Here is an 18,855-nt window from a genome sequence, read left to right on the forward strand (position 1 = left end):
GATAAACTAGCATATAATCTTTAATTCTCTTCAACTATCTCAACACCTTCTTTGCAACTTCCTGTACTGATCTCTATTGAGATTAAATAAACATTTTCCCCAAAGACCATTGCATAAGCAATGTTAAACTTCATGCACACTTGAGTACACTTCAAGCTCCCTATTATACTAGCATATGACATCGCTTTTATAGATTCCCTTTCAATATCATTTTCGGACATTATGCCAAATTTAAATTATCACTTTTAACAACTAACACATCTCCACCTTTACAATAAGCATAGGAGGAGTATGAGGCTGCTAATTTTGGGATTTTGTAGCTTGTTGTGTACTTTTAGGCTATGAAATTTTGAAGAATTTGGGCTGCTGGTGGAAGGGGTAAAATCTTGTAGGGAAAACTGATGCAGAAAACAGTGCAATAATGTGGGAAAAATGGTGTTGCAATTTAGGAAGAAGGAAAAGGCTAGTTGGGAATAAGGAAGAAGGAAAAGTCTAGCTACTGTGGTAGTCCAACTCATGGTACTCTAGCTTCTGTCCTTTTTCTTCTTTTTGTATGTTTTTTTTTATTTCCTCATTAGGCCTCATGGACCCTAAAAAATTACGGGGCATAGGCTCAAAGAAAAAATGAAAATTCAATTGAGTCCCAAAGCCCAAATCTGAGATTGACCTTTAGTGATGTGGCCCAAAGTTTTAAGGCCCAAAGATAAGGATATGTGGGCAAAAATGAGTACAATTGGGCTCAAACAAGTTAAAGGATGTGATCTAAAAAAAATAAAATTAATTAGATTTAAAAACAAATTAGCCAAGTTAAAAAAAAATTAAAAATATAATATAATTTCACTCGAACAAAATGGAGTGTCTATAGGGCTAAAGTAGGATGACAAAGAATTCTTTGATTTCAATGCCATACTGCTGAGCATGCAGTCATTACATTGAAGACCATACTAGATAATTAGTAGCCCAAATTTTGTGCTCTCTAGAGTTGCTAGTACACCAAGGAATATAGACTCATCTAATACTCTTCTCGCAAGGAGCAATTTTGTTGCTGGCTTTGATTGAAATTGTGATATTTTTCTATACTCTTTCTTTTGTTTCTGCTTAAGTTTTGGCAGCTTGGTTTATATTGTAGTCTTGTAGTAGGTTTAATTTTCTGGTTCTTAGCACCTTTAAGAAATATTGTCCAATTGCTTGTCTCCACCAAAGGATTTCTCCATGTTGCCACAGAAATTGAATCAGATAAGAGTACTCTTGCTCATCATATTCATCTAGCCTAGAGCTTTGCATTTTTGAATTTGCTCCTCTTGGTTATTCTTATCAGCCTCCATCTATTCAGTTGTCACTTCAAGGCTTATCTAAATTTACTTAAACATTGTAAAAATGAGTGGACCAAAGATGCATCTTGTTAGTTTCTTATTAGTTATTATTTGATAAGCTTTTTCACACACATTGTTTAGAATTTAGGATGGTCATGTATTTGAATTGACATATTGTACATTGATGTTTTAGATCCATGTCCGTTTATAGGTATTTCATTTGATGGTTTTCTGCACTCCCTTTGCCTCCCTTGGGCCTTATCTTATAAAATAGAATTGATTTTCAGCTTAAGGTCCAAGTAACTGGTAATGACTTTATCAATGCCCTCGACAATCCGAATCTGATAGTACAATTCAATCTCATTGTTAAAACGGCAATCAGTAGTAAAATAGTCAACTTCTATTTGTTCTGCAATCATGGTGTCCTTCGTTTGTTTCCCATCCCATTACTTTCAGGTAGCTTTTCTTTATCATTTTGCATTATTCCTATTTCTCTCAAATGTTGCCTTTAATTAGATTTTCTTGATGAGATATGAAAAAGTAAATTTTCAAGCATGTATGTCAACAGGAAGAACTTTTCACAAGACTCTTTAGTCACTACTGCCCAAATGAATAAACGTGATGGTGATCATAATAATGCTGTGAGGAGATGAGTGGAAATCACAGATTATCATCAAAATGTTACCTGACAAGTGATGTATTCATTTGAATGGAACTTTCTTACATCAATACCTTTGTTTCTGGCCCCACATTCAGAATTTATGCAGCCATGTGATAAATGCTTGCTTCATGTTGCATTCACCCCCCCTTGAGGTCTTACAATGAGAAATTGAAGTAATTGGCAGAAAGAAAGAGATTTACCCACTGAAGAACCTGAGACAAATCCGTGTTGATTGTCTTGGTTGAGCGTAACATTTTGTTTCATACATGCTAAAGAGAATGACAGTAACTTTTGGTCTGTGATATATCAACCATCAAGTACTCAGCTCAACATTGCAATAAGTATTATAGCTGTCATATTCATAGCTTTAACTTCAAGTAGATGAAGGTAAAACTGTTTCTAAAGATTGTCTCGTAAGCATTTACCTGAACTACAAATATAAGATCACTTGTATAAAGCAGAGGTGCATCACTTCACTTGCTTAAAATTCTTGCATTTCTGCTGAAATGAGTAAAGCAGAGGTACATCAACAGTGTTTCCTATCCTTTAACCATTTCTTTTATTGCCTTATTTTCCTGGTGCAACAGTGGATTATTAGCTGCCTAAATTCATGAATGAAGATAAATCTCTTTTTTTTTATTATTCATAAAGATATTTATCTCAATTGCTGCAACCTTGATCATCTTAATAATGAATTCATTTTTTTCACTATCCTTTTTTTCTTATATCGTTTATGATATGTAATGCCCTTTATCTCTTGTGTAAAATTTGTTTTGAAGCCCTCTTTCTGCTTGCTTGGAATTTTAAAGGTAGGAAGTTATCATTTGCTTAGAATGAATGCAATGTTGTTCAGCTCGTTCTTGCCATGTGCTAGAGAGTCAAGACATGAAAACTTAACACACCAGTATGGAAACTGATATGATAGAAAATTTGACCCTTTGTGATACATAATAGTGTGTCTAAATTTGGTGTTTTCTTTTCCACTGGGTAATGTCAGAGTATGGTAGGTTAGTGATGCCTGCTCTCATCTTCTCTGTCTTTGTATTAATAACTGCAGTCAGACAGTGAATAAAAGAGTATCTAATGCTAGGTTTGGGATTTACTCATCTTAAAAGTTGCTTTACTGCAATATAACTCCAGCTGTTACTGATAAGTATTTAAAATATTTTGGGTGTAATTGCATAACTCTGTCTGTAAACAAAATGCCAAATTTGTGTTTTCTTGTCTCTGTTAATAGAAAAGAATTACACTGTGCTTTGGAATTGTCAATGAGAATTTTTGAAAAATCACATGCTATCAAGTATTATTTTCAGTACCTGATAAGTTCTTTCTTCTTTTTTGAATCAAATAGTAGGCAAGCCCTCCCAGAACCAGTACGATAATTAAACCATCCACCACTCCCACGACAATTAAGACCCATTTTTTCACACTAGGTTTGCTATGACTGTCATGGATTCCTTTTGGAACCTTAACCATATAACTCAACCCCGTCCCTCTTTCGACCTGTTTAATGCCTACAACCAGCCTGTAAAGAAAGCATTCTTGGGAGTTTTCTGCCCCGTCTTCGGAGGAATGTAATGCAGCAACACATTTACAGTCATCTAAGCACAAATTTGCACATGCTGTCTTGCTAACATTAACCCTTCTGGGAGCATCTCTGAGTACACTACTGACACCATTCAATTCAACCATCTCTACCTGAGCTCCCCCACAGAACTTTCTTGGAGTTCCCTCATTGCAATCAGAGCTCATGCCATTTTGCTTTGTTAGAAGCCGTATGCATGAACAAGCATTGGAGAATGTACATATGCCATAAGGTTTACATGCTAGAGGAAGGTCACAGGTGGAGTTGAGGGCTTGAAATGAGGCTTCAAACTTTTCGGTGTTAGGTGAGTAAAAATAGAGTCCTAAATTCCCTGTCTTATTTCCCAGTGCTAAAAACCTCAGGGGCTGAATTCTCCATGATGCAATCTGCGCGATTTTTTTATGTTTATCATTGAATAACTCTAACCCTTTAGAACCCAATTCAACAAATGTGATATTTCTGTTCTTGGAAGGCTTAAATTCCCAGTAAGAGTACTTCAACTTACCTGAATTCAGGTAGAGAGCAATCTTGTTGTGTAGGATTTCGAAAGTGTAGTATGAAGTTGAGTTTCTGGGAAATGAACTCAACCGAGTAGCTACCTCTAGTCTCTGTCCCCGGAGCATTACATCCGTTGGAAAATTGAAACTCTGCCATTTTATCTGGTTCAAAACATCGACAAGGACTAGATTACCTGTCCTCAGGATTTGTAATCTCTGCATCAGGAGGAGAAATACAAATATCACTTAATTTGACTATGCAAAGCAAAGTCATCAGGAGTAGTTGCTTCACAATGATTCTAGCTAGCACTAGTACTTTTACCTCCACACCTTGTCCAGAAGTCCCGGTTCGCCATCCCACTCTCTCTTTCGGACCCTTCAGCTGTAAATCTCCATCTTCAGTAAGCTCAAGCACGCATACATCAGAGGTGTAAAACTGCGAGTAATGGCCAGAATTCCATACCTTCACATCTCCTAGAAAAACTTCCAAGGAGCATGAATATTTCCCCTTGATAGCTTCAGCACTCAATGCCACTCTAAAATTTGGTTCCAGCTGGTTAGCGTCCATCAGGAAAGCTCTCCCAATGAATCCAGCACTGTACTCCGATGGGACTGCAAGGCTTATCCTATGGCCAACATGAATGGCCGAATCACAGCTTCCATAATTGACCAATAGAATGAGAATACTACACAGATAGAGCTTCATGACTGAAACTGGATTGCAACCTCTCAAAAATCTTTCACTTGTGGGACTGATGGTTTTTATATCTGCTGCTCAACTGCTAAATAGATTCTTCTCCTCTTTCCTGGCAGGATCGAAGCAAGGAAAGAAAGAGAAAGAAAAGGTTGGCATGAGCGTGAGAACTTTTGCAAGTTCCACCCCACTTCCAAAAAGAGGCAGAGCTTTTCATTTTTGCGCTGTTATTTGTGACACAAATGGTTGTGGGGTTATTGATGCCATTAAGGTAGGAAGGATTGTTAATTACTCAGTTTTGTCTACTCATTGCTAATTAAAGCAATACCAAACGAGTAAAGCAACAGAAGGTTGTTGTGCACAGGCTGTCCCATGTGAAGCAATGAAGGTATTTTATTAGCAGCAAACTATATGTAATTAAAGCTTTTCAGGTGGCAACCAGCAAATTTTGGTCAATCCATTATCAACTCTCTCTAGTCAAATTCTTTGAATTGTTTTTTCCTTTGTTAACTACTAATAAACCTGCTCCTCCACTTGGAAGACAAAATCTTGCCTAGCCAATTAAATTACAAATTTTTCCAGAAAAAAAATTTATATAAAATGGAAGAATTTTACAAAAATTTGCTTCTGAATTTTTCTAATCAGTATCTTAATATATTAAAAATCATCGAATTTATTATCAATTGTTGTGTTTAATACAAAAATATTAACAAATTCTCCTAAAACACATATTAACAAAACTTTTTTGTTTGTTATATCACTTTAGCCAAAATAATAATTGTGTAAAAACTAAAACAGTAGAGCAGCGTTTGGGGGTGCAATGAGTGCAAGTCTCAAGTGAAAAACAGGATTTTGGAAGTGGGTCCTGCTTGATCTAATGAGTTTGGGTCAATTGAGTGAGTGAGTGAGTGCTGCTGCATTTTATTCGCTTTTGAGTGGGCAGGCGCTCCCTCGTTTTCCAGTGATATCATGGAATTCCGGAGGGTGCCCGCCACGTGTAGCACTGCAATGTCGCCACTTGGCAAGGGCTTTATGCTGACCCTGTTATCACGCTTGGATGACGTGTTCCACTTTTCTTGTCAGCGTTCAGCAAATCAATTCTGCTACGATGAGGTTGGAGCTGTAACTGGATTCGGTCCGTATTTGGTACTTGGAGAACCCAAAAATGAAAACAGGCTGAAGCAAAAGATAGAAATTCTTTCTGGGCCCAATCATACTACCAACTTGTAGCCTAATGTGGGTTTCCAGAAACTGGGCTTAAAACGGTCCAACTCCGAAGCCTGGAAGATGGAAAGTCAAATCTTCTTTGCCACCAAGTAAACTCTTCGAAATCGGCGGAAATTTATACCCTCGCTGTTAAATCGAATCATTGCCCCCATCCCCTCCCCCTGGACTCCTCGGTGAGCTCAACCACCTTTAACGGCGCGTTTAAGTTAGCGCCGCGGCCTTACCTTTATAAAAATGCTCTCTGTGCGCCGAATGGTTCAAACTGAACTTTGTCCTTTATCAACCGTCGCCAGTGTTTCCCGCCAAATTGCTTTTACATTTTGTTCGTTAAAGATGATGAATCCAGCCAAGGAAACTATTTCCAGCCGTGCTGGGTGTTCCTCAGTAAGTCCTCTAAGCTTCAGAGTAGTATTTAAAGTATAGAAAAATTTGGGCAAATTTTAGTTGTAAAAGATTACTACTTTCGTTACACTCTACTAGCAGTTTTATTCTGTCAATTTTTCCTTTTTCTTTTTTTTTGTTTTACTGAATTAGGAACCTGTTAGAAAGTTCTTGCAATCAAATAAATATAATTATTACATATACCCTTGCTACCACGTTAGCTACAGGAGAGAAAAATATTTGAATAATATATAGTTACTTTGATCTTATTTTTGATAATTGTAATTCAAGGGATTTACGTTGTAATTCTTATTATGAAGGCTGAACCCTTGCGGCTCTACTATGTTGATTAATGTGAGTGAAATAATTGCAAATGTTGGATTCGTTTTTACAAAAACAGATAACTGCTGACAAGCCGTTTGGCAATGAATCTTCTGGTGTTAAACAAGGGCGTAGCAGTCAATTGTCGCAACAAATGTTAGGTGGAGGAGCAGTGGAATTTTCTGGGGCATTAAGTTTAAATGATAAGCAATTTCAATCTGGGGATGAAAATGAATTTCCCCCACTCACTTTGAAAGGTAGGAACTCTAATAATAGGAGAACTAGGAGTGATTCAGGATTTGAGCCAAGGCACAAGGCTGTTGATTCATCTGAACACAAGGGAATTGCGAACTCTCTGAGCCTTCAGGATAAATGTTCTTTGCCTAGTCATTTTGGGAAGAAGGTTGTAAACATTTATGTCCCAAAATCTGTGTCTGGTGAAAGCAAATCCAAGGATGTAGTAGGTACCAAGAATACTGATTTCTCTGAGGGTTTGCCTAAGGTTGAAAGATTCGATATCTGCTTGCCTACAAGAAGAGCTTTTGGCATACAAAAAGTACTGAGGCCTGGAATGGTTTTGTTGAAACGTTATATCTCCCTCTGTGAACAGGTAAGTGCTTGATGCAGTTAGCTTTAATGCAAACTATGTTCTCATTTTGCATTCTATCTTTTTAGTTTTCACTAATACTTGGAAATGAGTTGGTAATTTAGGAGTATGCGTTTCTGTTCTATAGAAAGTTTTCATTTTATTGTGACATTTGGCAGGACTTTGAATAAACCTTTAATTTTCAGATCAACATTGTCAAGACTTGTCAAACACTTGGTGTAGGGCCTGGGGGATTTTATAGGCCTGGCTACAAAGATGGAGCAAAACTTCGTTTACACATGATGTGTCTTGGTCTGAACTGGGATCCCCAGACAAGAAAATATGATAAGCGACATCCAATTGATGATTGTGAACCACCCAATATTCCATGTGAATTTTGTCTGCTGGTTAGAAGAGCAATCCAAGATGCACATTGCCTGATCAAGAAAAATTATATAGTAGGCAATGTAGAAGATGTACTACCTTCAATGTCTCCAGACATATGCATCATAAACTTCTATACAACAAATGGGCGACTTGGGCTCCATCAGGTCTGATCTTGTATCAAAACATTTATATTTCTGTGTGCTTAAGCATTTCTTAATTTCAAGAACAAACTCTTATCTGGTAGATATTTTCTCTGTTGATCTGTTATAGAATTTCTGAAATCTACATGAAAGTTTTTGGATATTTTCTGGATGGATAACCTTTGAACGTCAAAGTTTTAGAAAATTTTGCACTCATTGCTAGCTTTACGGTGCAGGATCGAGATGAAAGCAGAGAAAGTCTCCATAAAGGATTACCTGTAGTCTCTTTCTCTATTGGTAATTCAGCTGAATTCCTTTATGGCGATCAGAGAGACGAGGACAAGGCAGAGAAAGTGGTATTGGATTCAGGAGATGTATTAATATTTGGTGGTGAGTCTCGAATGGTGTTTCATGGTGTGCCATCCATCATTCCAAACACGGCACCTCAGGCTCTTTTGGCAGAAACTGGGCTTCGTCGTGGTCGACTCAATCTTACCTTCAGACAACTTTGAAAATCTTGAACTGTAAACACAACCGCTGCATTAGCTTGGATACAGGTATATAGAAATTTATTATTGTTATTATTATTACTACTCAATAGAATAGGGGACATCTGTATTTTGAGCATCATTATGATGGCTTTTGGTTATTAATGTGTAATAAGGAAGCAATGTTCATATATAGAAAGGCAAATTGTTTGCTTCTCTTGTTCTGCGCTGTTTCTACCTGCGGCATTCCTGCTTGCTTATGGAAGCGCTTTGCTTCATATAGCAGCATGTGCCACGGTTGTAAAATAACAAGATCATTTCTTTGATTGACGCAACTCCATTGGCCTATTAAATAAACCAACGTGTCACCATTTGCAACATTTATAATGTGAAACATGTCAGGACAAGATAACTTATTAAAACCATATAATATTCATGCCACGCATGTCATGCATCGTTGGCTCACATCAAGATAAGATGCCCTGCCATCATAATATCAATAAGTGGTGATTGTCTGGCAGGTTGGTTCCCATCCTTTTGTCTATATATATATATATGAAGTTATTTACATCTGATTAATAGTATAATGTAAACCTATAAACGTGTTTTTCATGATCATCTCAAGGGTGATCCAATTCTCATGCCACACTTTTTATTTTGCAATGAAAATTAATCACATTTACTGACATATAGATAATAGAGTCACCTATCTTAAAATGAAGTGCTGCAAAACCGTAAAATGGGGTTCAAGTATAACACAACGATTATCCCAAACAAGACCGTGTTTGCTAAATCATGTTGCTAATGGCTGATTAGATCCTCCACCATTGGAATAATATTAGGTCGTTGGTATAATCATTTCAAATCAATCACTGTCCTTGCCTAGGGAGTTTGCTTTTATTATTGAACCATCTTATTCTTATGCCTTTGCCGTTTAAATGGGATGCTAATAAAAAGTAGTATTATAAAAAACTGAACACGAGAAAAGCAAACAAGTATGGAAATCCTACACGGCAAAACATACAAGGAAGGTGTCATCTGATGAACTCTGATGTTGAAAGCCTCTTTTGTCCAAAATAACATTGGAGTTTACACATGTCTCCTTTGCCCTCCAATGCATAGTCATTGTCTAAAAAATTTAGTAATCATTATTACCTTGGTGACTGAAATCGAGAACGCATGACCACAACTTTTTAGAAAAAAAAATTATTGCGTTGCTTTCGATGTGATTTGTTTGTAGTTCATGATCAATTTATTGGTGAAATCTGATTAAATCGGCATAGGCGGAGCTCACTAAAAGGTATATTCTTCGGAATTGCCTCTCTTTCAACTTGGCAAAGATTAATTTGTTATAATGCGTACAATATTTCAGAAGGGACGTCATTATATAAGACGAATGTGCTTAGTAAAAGAAGGTTAGGTTCATTATCTTTAAACATCTGATTCCCATCTATCCCAAGTTTGAAACCAGATACATTAGGATTAATCCTGGTTCTGAATTTAGAATTGTTTATGGGGTAAAGGACCAAAACGTTCTAATACGGATATGATCAATATTAGCCAAACCAATAAGGTCTTAAGTTAACGGTAAGACTAAAAGCAAGTTCTGAGATCGCTAGATCTCAAGCTTAAATCCCACTCAATATAGATTTTCTCCAATTATATACATACTGGTTAGTTATTTGTTTAGTTTTAATCAACTCTCTTTTTCTGGTTGTACTAGTTCTATTGTATATGTTTTAATGTATTTCTAATTTTATACGTAATGTCCACGCAAAAGAAAAGAAGCTCCTCTTTAACCTAAAATCTGAACCAGGTGCATGGATTGGGCATAATGCATGAGTGCATGTGTAATCTAACCCCACTAATCTTGGAGACATGCCAAAATTTTACTGTTGGAGGGTGTAGTTTGCTCTTATAATTGAGTTGCATTCTGAATTTAGATTTCTTTATGGGGTAAAGCCAATGACCCCAAACCTCGAATCATGGATAAGATTAACATTAGGTCCCTCCCCTTAACCTAAAATCTGAACCAGCTACATTAGCAGATGTCTAAATTTGAACTGAGCATTGTTAATTTGTGGGTTAAAAGAGCATGACCACATTTAATCCCCGTCCTCTAATTTTAGACATATATGCCATAAAATTATCTCGCGGGTGACCAATCTGGTGTAGTTTGATCTTTTAATTAAGCTGGAAAATTTTAATTTTGAAAAATTAACTGAAATTTCGAAATCAGTAACATATTTATAGTTTATACTACTGTTTGAGAACATACGCAGTACCAAACTCATTATATGACTGAAAACAATAAGTCATAACAAATGTCTAAACCTTGTGAGATATAAACAACATAGGTAATCAACGAAGAGGTTAGCATAATTGGTAAGTTTGTGTTTTTTAACAGTGAAGGGTTGTTAAACTATCTATTTATCTAAAACTTTAGGTCACGAATGCATAAACTATAACTCTTCTCATGTCTTGCTATAATGGGAAAAACAAAGAGCAATAGTTGAATTACGGGGCACGTGAATTAATTAGGCTAATTCTGGCTTTTTCTCATGTCCCTTTTAGCATTTTTAAATGAACCTAAAGTAGTAAAATATACCGACAAATATTGCAAAGATGGTGCACAACTATATATGTTAGAGAAAACATTGATTAACCAATGAATAAATTACTTTCTTGAAGCAAAAAGATGATTCCCCTACCTAACTTACAATTGTCTATACGTATAGAATAAGCAATTGGACAATTTGGGTAGTTTGGTATGCTATATTTAAAATTTAAATAAATTAAATATTTTTAAAAAATCGATCAAATATAAAAAAAAATTAAATTAACCAAACATTGAATTGATTAGGTCAATTCGATTTTAGACCAATTGATCAAAATTTTATTTTATTTTTTGTAAATTACAATATTAAAACTTATAAATTTCATTTATAATTATAAAATATATAAATAATCTAAAAATAATAATATTTGTCCCTTCACTCACATATTTGTTTTTTTACATAAACCATAAAAAACATAATAGTAAATGTATATTATATTTTATATAATTTTAAAAATAATATATAAAAAATATTATATATATAATTAGTTTGGTTTTTGGGTCGGTTTGATCTAAAAATTTTAAAACCGAGAATTGACTAAAAAATCAATTAAACCAAATGTTTTGAACTAATCCACCCAATGAACCAATTGGATTGAACTATTTTACTCAAATTGCATTTGGTTTAAGTGGATAATTGGTCTCATTCAATTTTGCTCACCTCTATTTACATCCTGCTGGAGTTTAGTTTAGCATCTATACGGTACTTAAATATATTTATATAGACTCCAAATAATTAGTTGTCTTTGTTTAATTTTTTTTATATTTTTTCTTCTTCTTCATGTATGTCAATTATTCTTTAATGATTTTTTTAAAAAAAAAAGCTCTTTTTTTTATTTAACTCCCAAATAAAAAATATTTTATTTTGTTAGTGTGGAATTTTTAAAAAATTAATTTATTTTTAAGTTTTTGTTAATGAATGTTTTAAGAATATTTTTTAAAGTTAATATATAAAATAATATTTTTATTTAATGCATTGAAAAGTCATAACACTATTTTAAAAATATAAAAATTATTATAAATAGCACATTAAAGAGTACGTCAGTACTCCTAGTAGAACTTTTTGTTATTTATGATGTGGTAAATATTAATTAATTTAATTTTGAACATTGTATTATGAATAAGGTTTTTTTTTTTTTGAAAAGTAAGTATAATGAATAAATTGACCTTCATAGATTAGTAGATTTCATTTTTGAATTATCTGATGAATTATTCACGCATAGTGAAAAAAAAATATAAAGTTAAATAGCATTCTATTTCATTTAAATAAATGTATCATTTTCCTTTTTTTTCATTAATAAAAGATCATATATTAATACATTTTAAAGAATAATTTTTATATACTACATTGAATAACAACGCATCATTTCATGATTAAAAATATTTAAAAACATAATATTCAAAAAAATCTTTAAACTAAATTATTCAAAAAAATTTAAAGAAGTCTTTACATTTTTATTACGTTCAATTAAACCTTTATAATTATATTTTTATTTTAAATTGAATAAATTTTTAAATTTTTATTGAGTTAAATAAGTTTTTATGACTAATAATTAACTTAATCAAAATATCATTTGTTATTTTATATCACTTGGCATTGACGTTATATACTAATATTTCATAATTAATAATAATATGACATGTGAATATATCATAATTGATGATAATATTATATTGATAATTTGACATGATAACATGATTGTGTGACATTTTTTACTCTCTATATCGATGCCATGTCAATGTCATATGAATATAAAATGACAAATGATATTATAACTAACAGTAAGTAATTAATCATTAATTATAAGAATTTATTTTATTCAAAATAATAATAAAAAACTTGATTAAACATAAAAAAATTATTTAATTTTTTTTAAATAATTTTAAATTTTATTTAAATAGTATATCATATTTAAACTAGCCATCATTGTATAAAAATATTGAAATTTTCTTAAGAAAACAAGGTAATAAATTGCGGAAAAGATAACAGATTACGGGAAATTAAAATATTGATACACTTGCCATTTATTTTTTATAATAAGAACACTCACCATTGAAGGGCGTATAGCGCGTGGCCTTGTGGCCCTGCTTCTCAGTGAACGGCTAATTTTAAGCCTAGGTAAGAAGGCAACAGTGCAATTTTATAGGTAAAAGAGGGGCATTTTAACCTTATCCCTAGCTAGAAACAAACCAACAACTCAATTACACGTCAGCAGGACTACCATGGCTATATAAGGTTTCCCTCTCAATCTATTCCTCCATCTGGCTCCAACACCGTCGCGATCCTCCACAGCTCCTTTCCTTACTTTACAACGTAAAATAAACCAAACAGAGTCAACATTTTCTGAGCTCTGTTTCTTCTTTTTCCCCTTTCTTGCCAAAAGACAGAGGAGAGGCAGCGTTGGAGATAACGATGCAGAGATTTATTCCAGCGAAGAGGGTGTTGTCGGAAACGAAATATTCTCTGCGGTGGCAAGGACGACGCTGCTTCTCTCAGGTGGCTCAAAAGGAGGGTGATAACAACGATGTCGTTGTTCCCAAAATGCCCACCTTTGATTACTCTCCGCCTCCTTACACCGGTCCTTCCGCTGAGGAGATCCTTTCTAAGCGCAAGCAGTATCTCAGCCCCTCCTTGTTTCACTTTTACAACAAACCCGTGAGTTTTTTTTTTTTTTGTTTGTTTGTTTGTTTGTACAGGATCTATTGAGTCTTGAGATACATAACGAAAATTAAATTAATTAGTTTTCTTCACATGTACTTTTAAGATCCAAAAAGCGATTCTCTTGACGTTGAAAACATTAAGTTTTAATTGCTGGACTGTCCTTTCGAAACGTCTAATGACGTGTTTTCTCCATGCAAATCCTGTGTTTCATAGATTTTAATTTTAACCTTTGATTAAATTTAACGCTCTAACCATATTGTCAAAAATTATATTATTCACGCACTTTTTTCATCTTGAAAATAAACCTAAGAAGAAATTTCTAGAGTTATTCACTACTGCACTTATTTATGGTCTATTTGGCTGCTTCTCAGATTCATGAACGGTATCAAGTTTAGTTTGGCAGAAATTTGTCCTTATCTAAATTCTATTTTTGTTATTGTGGGTCCCGTTTTTGCTTTCTTTCTTTCTTTTTTTTAATGAAAAATGAATATTCTTTTTTGTTATTGTTATTATTATTTTCCAGCTGAACGTAGTCGATGGGAGGATGCAGTATTTGTTCGATGAGACGGGTCGAAGATACCTAGACGCATTTGGAGGGATTGCTACGGTGTGTTGCGGTCACTGTCATCCCGATGTGGTCGACACAATTGTCAACCAAACCAAGCGCTTGCAGCACTCCACTGTCCTCTACCTCAACCATGCCATCTCCGATTTCGCTGAGGCCCTTGCCTCCAAGTTGCCCGGCAATCTTAAGGTTATTCCTCAACCCGTTTAACCATCACACGGTCGACGGTTTTGATAGCTGCTGTTTATATTAAAATAATCCTAATATATTTGGTTGAAAATTTTCAATTCTGGCCATATCTCAGGTTCAAATGGTAATGAATTTTTTAAGGTATTTTTTTGTCGTAGTATTTTATATTGGTTTGTAAATTAATTATAGTTGATTGGTTGATTGGTTGATTGCTAGTTAGATTTTGATTTTTACTTTGATTTTCGTTGCCCATGGCCCTTTCATCAAGTACCGGTATCATTTCTATGTTCTAACTGCATGGTTATATTGATTACCTACTAGATATGGATTTTTGTGAATAGATTTAAGTACTATTGGATTTAAATTTAAATCTAGTTAGTTTCAGTAGTTTAATTGGTAAATAAACAAGTTTTGATAGCTCAAATAACAGCCTGTATCGTACTTGCTGCATAACTAACTGAGATAAGTTTAGGTCAAATTATTGCTCAACTTGGAGGTGAAGCATGCATGACTGAATTTTCCATTTTTGCGTATTCTTCATTCTAATAAGATGTACATTTGGATTTAAATTGGTCTCTTCATCTACTTTCTCTTATGCATCTTAAGTTTGGGTTTCTATTTTTGTGTCTGTATAGGTGGTATTCTTTACAAATTCAGGTACAGAAGCAAATGAGTTGGCAATGATGATAGCAAGATTATATACTGGATGCCATGACATAATATCATTGAGGAACGCATATCATGGGAATGCAGCAGGGACCATGGGAGCCACTGCCCAAAGTAACTGGAAGTTCAACGTTATACAAGTATGTTTCGCTTTTTCGTATCGTATCAATTTGATGCTGTTATTTGTTTTTCACTTTTTCATATCGTATAAATTTGATGCTGTTATATGTCCCTTGGACATCATTTAAGTATTGATCCAGATATCAGTGGGCAATTGAAGTAGTTGAAAATGAAATTACAAAGGTAGGTGGTGATTAGGAACTACTGATGTTACATGAATCTTATTTTATTGTTGGATTGTGACCAAAGATTATTTTGCCATGGCATGAACATTATAATTGAAATTTACATCCATTGTTTGCTCTGCTTAGTTATTAAAAAACTCTGTCCATTATTCGGTATCATGTTTTCTGGAGAACATATATATGAAAGCCTAAACTGCTAAAATATGCAAGTACTAATCTTTTGGATAGAATGTATACTTTCTTTTCTTTTTGTTTTTTTTTTTTTTTTTTTTGGGGGGGGGGGGGTGTGTGGGTTGAAGAATATGGTAGGACTCGTCATAGAAGTGATCTAAGGAGATTTTGTTTTTTTGGTTTCTTTATATATATAATAATCAAAGAGAAGATCTCAATTGTGGAAAACTATATATTTAAACTTATCAGCAAACCTGTGAATAGCTTTACCCCAAAGTTGTGTGGGTAAAAAAATGTATCACATGTTGTTAGGTAGTTCTTTTATGACATGGACCACCTTTTCTTATCTTTAACACCATAAGGTCCATAAATTTTGACAAGGGTAACTGCCAAAATATGCCATGTGATTTTAGTTGCAACAAATGCTGACATAAAGACAAAGGACCACTTCAATATCTCTATCTCGCTATTTGGTTTTTTTTCTTCTTGGGGGTGGCAGTGAGGCAGCTAAAAATTCAATAATTCTTGTATCTGACAGCAGCTATTGGATCAGTTATTGGAACAGAGGTATTATTTATGTAATGCTTGTTATCTTTAGTACAGACACGTGTTCATGTGTATTGATAATATCCATAATACGTGTAATTAATATCTAATCAACCTAATTCTTTAACCATGCTTAAACTAATCATTACATGTGTTCAATGCCTATAAGCAGATGTTACTGCGACCATATGCTTTATGCAATCTGATGGATCAACCATGCATAGAGTTAAAATGCTTATGATAAATTATAGCAACTTGATATGTTACGGTTCCTTTTATCCCACAATAATATAATAAGTTTTGGTATTATGAAAATTAACTTAATCTGTCAGCATAAGTATGCCTAACTCATGAATATCTTCATCAGAGTGGAGTTCATCATGCCTTGAACCCAGATCCATACCGAGGCGTCTTTGGTTCTGAAGGAGAGAAATATGCTAAAGACGTTCAAGATCTTATTCAGTTTGGAACTTCTGGCAACATTGCTGGTTTCATTTCTGAAGCTATACAGGTAATCACCAATATTGACCATCTCCTTCAATTTTCATTTCCTTTTATCAACTTTCTGTGCTGTCCTAGTGAAGACATCATCACCTAACTTTAATTTTATGTTCTCATTGACAGGGAGTTGGTGGAATTATAGAATTGGCTCCAGGTTACTTGCCTGCTGTTTATAGCACCATAAAGAAAGCTGGAGGTCTTTGCATTGCTGATGAGGTTCAGGCTGGGTTTGCTCGCACAGGGAGCCATTTCTGGGGATTTGAGGGCCATGGCGTTGTTCCTGACATAGTGACAATGGCAAAGGTAAATTTTCTCATTTGTTTTGTTATAAAAATGTCCACGCTACCTCCCTTTGTTAGATTAGCACCACAACAGCTATCTTACTGTGATGGTAGCATTTTTTCAATTTTGATTGCTTATTCTGGATTATGGCTTTAGAATCTCATGCCAACTATTGTATTTGTTTTAAAATTCATAAGCAGTGTAGATAAACTAGCAGACTTAACGAGTACATTGGACCATTCAAAGTCAAATGCCTTGCTGTCACTAACATTTTGTATAACAAATTGAATGATGATTGAGATAAAAATTAGAATCTTGACCATCAATCAATTTTCACTTTAACAGTAAGAATAAAGGTATTGTATTACTATCGTACAGCTCAGCCATGTCTTACAAGCTGGCCTACACATAGCTGTAGACTTCATTTCCTCTGGTATTATTAAGTTTGAGTTACTCATTTTGCCTTATGCATAAAATGGTGATAGAAATAAAAATTAGAATGTCCACCGTTCACCAATTTTCACCCAAAGAGGAAGCATCTCTCTGGAATCTGTTTTTTCGTGGCTTAGCCATTTCATTTGCAGCTAGCTTTTGTGTTGTGACATGTTTCTTCAATTACATGGACAGGGCATAGGAAATGGTATTCCTCTTGGTGCTGTTGTAACCACCCCTGAGATTGCAGAAGTCTTGACCCGCCGATGTTACTTCAATACCTTCGGTGGGAATCCTGTCTGTACTGCTGCAGGGTTGGCTGTCCTGAAGGTAATAGAGAAAGAAAAGCTCCAGGAGAATGCATTTGTTGTGGGATCCTATCTGAAAGAAAGGCTAACTGCACTAAAAGATAAATATAATCGTAAGCTTGATCCTTTCTCCTGTTTACCATGCATTATAAAGTCATAGATTCTGTCGCACCTCCTTACTGAGAAAGAAAATTAACAGTTACCATCATTGCTGATTGTACTACGGGTGAATCTCTGCAGTTATTGGGGATGTGAGGGGAAGAGGATTGATGCTTGGAGTTGAACTTGTCACTGATCGCAAACTTCAGACACCTGCAAAGCTTGAAACTCTTCATGTTATGGACCGGATGAAAGGTTAGAGTTCTCCCAATCACATTAATCTTGCTATGAATTATACCTGCTTTAAATTGCTAATGGACCTATTTCTTATTGTAGAAATTGGAGTGTTGGTTGGGAAGGGTGGATTCTATGGGAATGTATTTAGAATTACCCCTCCCCTCTGCTTTACTAAGGAAGATGCAGGTCAGTTGCTCCTCTTTGGATGATTGTGATAGCAAGTAGTGCCCTTCTGTTTTTGAATGCATAATTTTTTGTTGCAGATTTCCTTGTAGATGCAATGGACTACACATTGGCGAAGATGTAAAGCCTCTAGTTTAAATGTGGATTCTGTGCGATCATTCACAAGTTGGTTTAATTAGTGCTGTATCATAACATCCATAATGTGAGTGAAAAATATCAATGCGCATAGATTTCTGCTTAAATAAGTTCCCAGACTTGCTATGACTTGATAAGCGATGAGTCAACAGCTCGTTGTCTCTGGGTTGATGAGTCAACAACTCGTTGTCTCTTGTTCAGACTCTCCAAGTCTTGCTCAAACTAGTTGCAGTTAGAATAAAGTTGTATGAGTAAACTTTCCCCTCTCCCTCCCCATTGGATTCTGGTGTTGTACCATGGCATAAACTATCCTACATTTGGATTTGAGTAAAAGAGTAGGAACAGCTTATGATTCAATGACCATGAAATTTTAAGAAAACATGATGAAAACAGTAAGAATTGTCGATATTTTCTTCACCAATTTTAATCAAATTAGATGGAAAGAGAAGAAAGTGTGAGTGACGAGGTGAACTCTGCCCTTTCCTTACCTGATAATGGTTTAATTCCGGTGGTAGTCCCTCCCAAGATAAACTTGCATGATGCAATGCCGATATCTCGTCTCAACCAAAACGTGTGACAGTTTTTCAATGGAACATTTGTTACTGCATGCATGGTGTTTCGATTGTAAAACGCTCTGTTAACCTTTTGCATCTGTTAGCCAAAAGAAATAATATTAT

General features: G+C 34.7%; 3 protein-coding genes across 6 annotated transcripts; 2 read left to right on the forward strand and 1 right to left on the reverse strand.

Moving 5' to 3' along the window:
• Nucleotides 1-3,184: 3,184 nt before the first annotated feature.
• Nucleotides 3,185-5,094, reverse strand: LOC18602265 (D-mannose binding lectin protein with Apple-like carbohydrate-binding domain-containing protein). Of its 2 annotated transcripts, XM_007033530.3 has the most exons (3): nt 4,520-5,094; nt 4,379-4,438; nt 3,185-4,272 (listed from the first exon to the last, which is right to left on the reverse strand). In XM_007033530.3, exons 1-3 carry the CDS (start codon nt 4,760-4,762, stop codon nt 3,271-3,273), a joined length of 1,305 nt encoding a protein of 434 aa, XP_007033592.1. In that variant the 5' UTR covers nt 4,763-5,094; the 3' UTR covers nt 3,185-3,270. The 2 variants fall into 2 exon arrangements, with proteins under 2 accessions (XP_007033592.1, XP_017974283.1); XM_018118794.2 differs by having other exon boundaries at nt 4,379-5,094.
• Nucleotides 5,095-6,084: 990 nt separating this feature from the next.
• Nucleotides 6,085-8,615, forward strand: LOC18602266 (DNA N(6)-methyladenine demethylase ALKBH1C-like). Of its 3 annotated transcripts, none has more exons than XM_007033532.3 (4): nt 6,085-6,361; nt 6,759-7,289; nt 7,472-7,816; nt 8,029-8,615. In XM_007033532.3, the coding sequence occupies exons 1-4, from the start codon at nt 6,212-6,214 to the stop codon at nt 8,302-8,304; spliced, it is 1,302 nt and encodes a 433-aa protein (XP_007033594.3). In that variant the 5' UTR covers nt 6,085-6,211; the 3' UTR covers nt 8,305-8,615. The 3 variants fall into 3 exon arrangements, with proteins under 3 accessions (XP_007033594.3, XP_088661317.1, XP_088661318.1); XM_088805191.1 differs by having other exon boundaries at nt 6,221-6,361; nt 6,808-7,289; XM_088805192.1 differs by lacking the exon at nt 6,085-6,361 and adding an exon at nt 6,695-6,712 and having other exon boundaries at nt 6,808-7,289.
• Nucleotides 8,616-13,148: 4,533 nt separating this feature from the next.
• LOC18602267 (alanine--glyoxylate aminotransferase 2 homolog 2, mitochondrial-like) lies at nt 13,149-18,535 on the forward strand. Its single transcript, XM_007033534.3, has 9 exons — nt 13,149-13,553; nt 14,083-14,313; nt 14,949-15,119; nt 16,369-16,512; nt 16,626-16,805; nt 17,412-17,637; nt 17,765-17,878; nt 17,960-18,046; nt 18,124-18,535. Exons 1-9 carry the CDS (start codon nt 13,311-13,313, stop codon nt 18,165-18,167), a joined length of 1,440 nt encoding a protein of 479 aa, XP_007033596.1. The 5' UTR covers nt 13,149-13,310; the 3' UTR covers nt 18,168-18,535.
• The last annotated feature ends 320 nt before the right edge of the window (nt 18,536-18,855 follow it).

Source organism: Theobroma cacao, chromosome 4, assembly GCF_053813885.1.
Source record: "Theobroma cacao isolate CCN51 chromosome 4, ASM5381388v1, whole genome shotgun sequence".
Lineage (NCBI taxonomy): Eukaryota > Viridiplantae > Streptophyta > Magnoliopsida > Malvales > Malvaceae > Theobroma > Theobroma cacao.

Bases quoted from the DNA above. Each gene is read 5' to 3' on its own strand.
- LOC18602266 (XM_007033532.3), top strand. From the start codon at position 6,212: ATGCTCTCTGTGCGCCGAATGGTTCAAACTGAACTTTGTCCTTTATCA. The intron at 6,362-6,758 runs GTAAGTCCTCTA...TTACAAAAACAG, and splicing joins GCCGTGCTGGGTGTTCCTCA to ATAACTGCTGACAAGCCGTT. The intron at 7,290-7,471 runs GTAAGTGCTTGA...TTTAATTTTCAG, and splicing joins ATATCTCCCTCTGTGAACAG to ATCAACATTGTCAAGACTTG.
- LOC18602267 (XM_007033534.3), top strand. From the start codon at position 13,311: ATGCAGAGATTTATTCCAGCGAAGAGGGTGTTGTCGGAAACGAAATAT. The intron at 14,314-14,948 runs GTTATTCCTCAA...GTGTCTGTATAG, and splicing joins AGTTGCCCGGCAATCTTAAG to GTGGTATTCTTTACAAATTC. The intron at 17,879-17,959 runs GTTAGAGTTCTC...TTCTTATTGTAG, and splicing joins TGTTATGGACCGGATGAAAG to AAATTGGAGTGTTGGTTGGG.
- LOC18602265 (XM_018118794.2), bottom strand. From the start codon at position 4,762: ATGAAGCTCTATCTGTGTAGTATTCTCATTCTATTGGTCAATTATGGA. The intron at 4,273-4,378 runs GTAAAAGTACTA...CTCCTGATGCAG, and splicing joins CTTCTGGACAAGGTGTGGAG to AGATTACAAATCCTGAGGAC.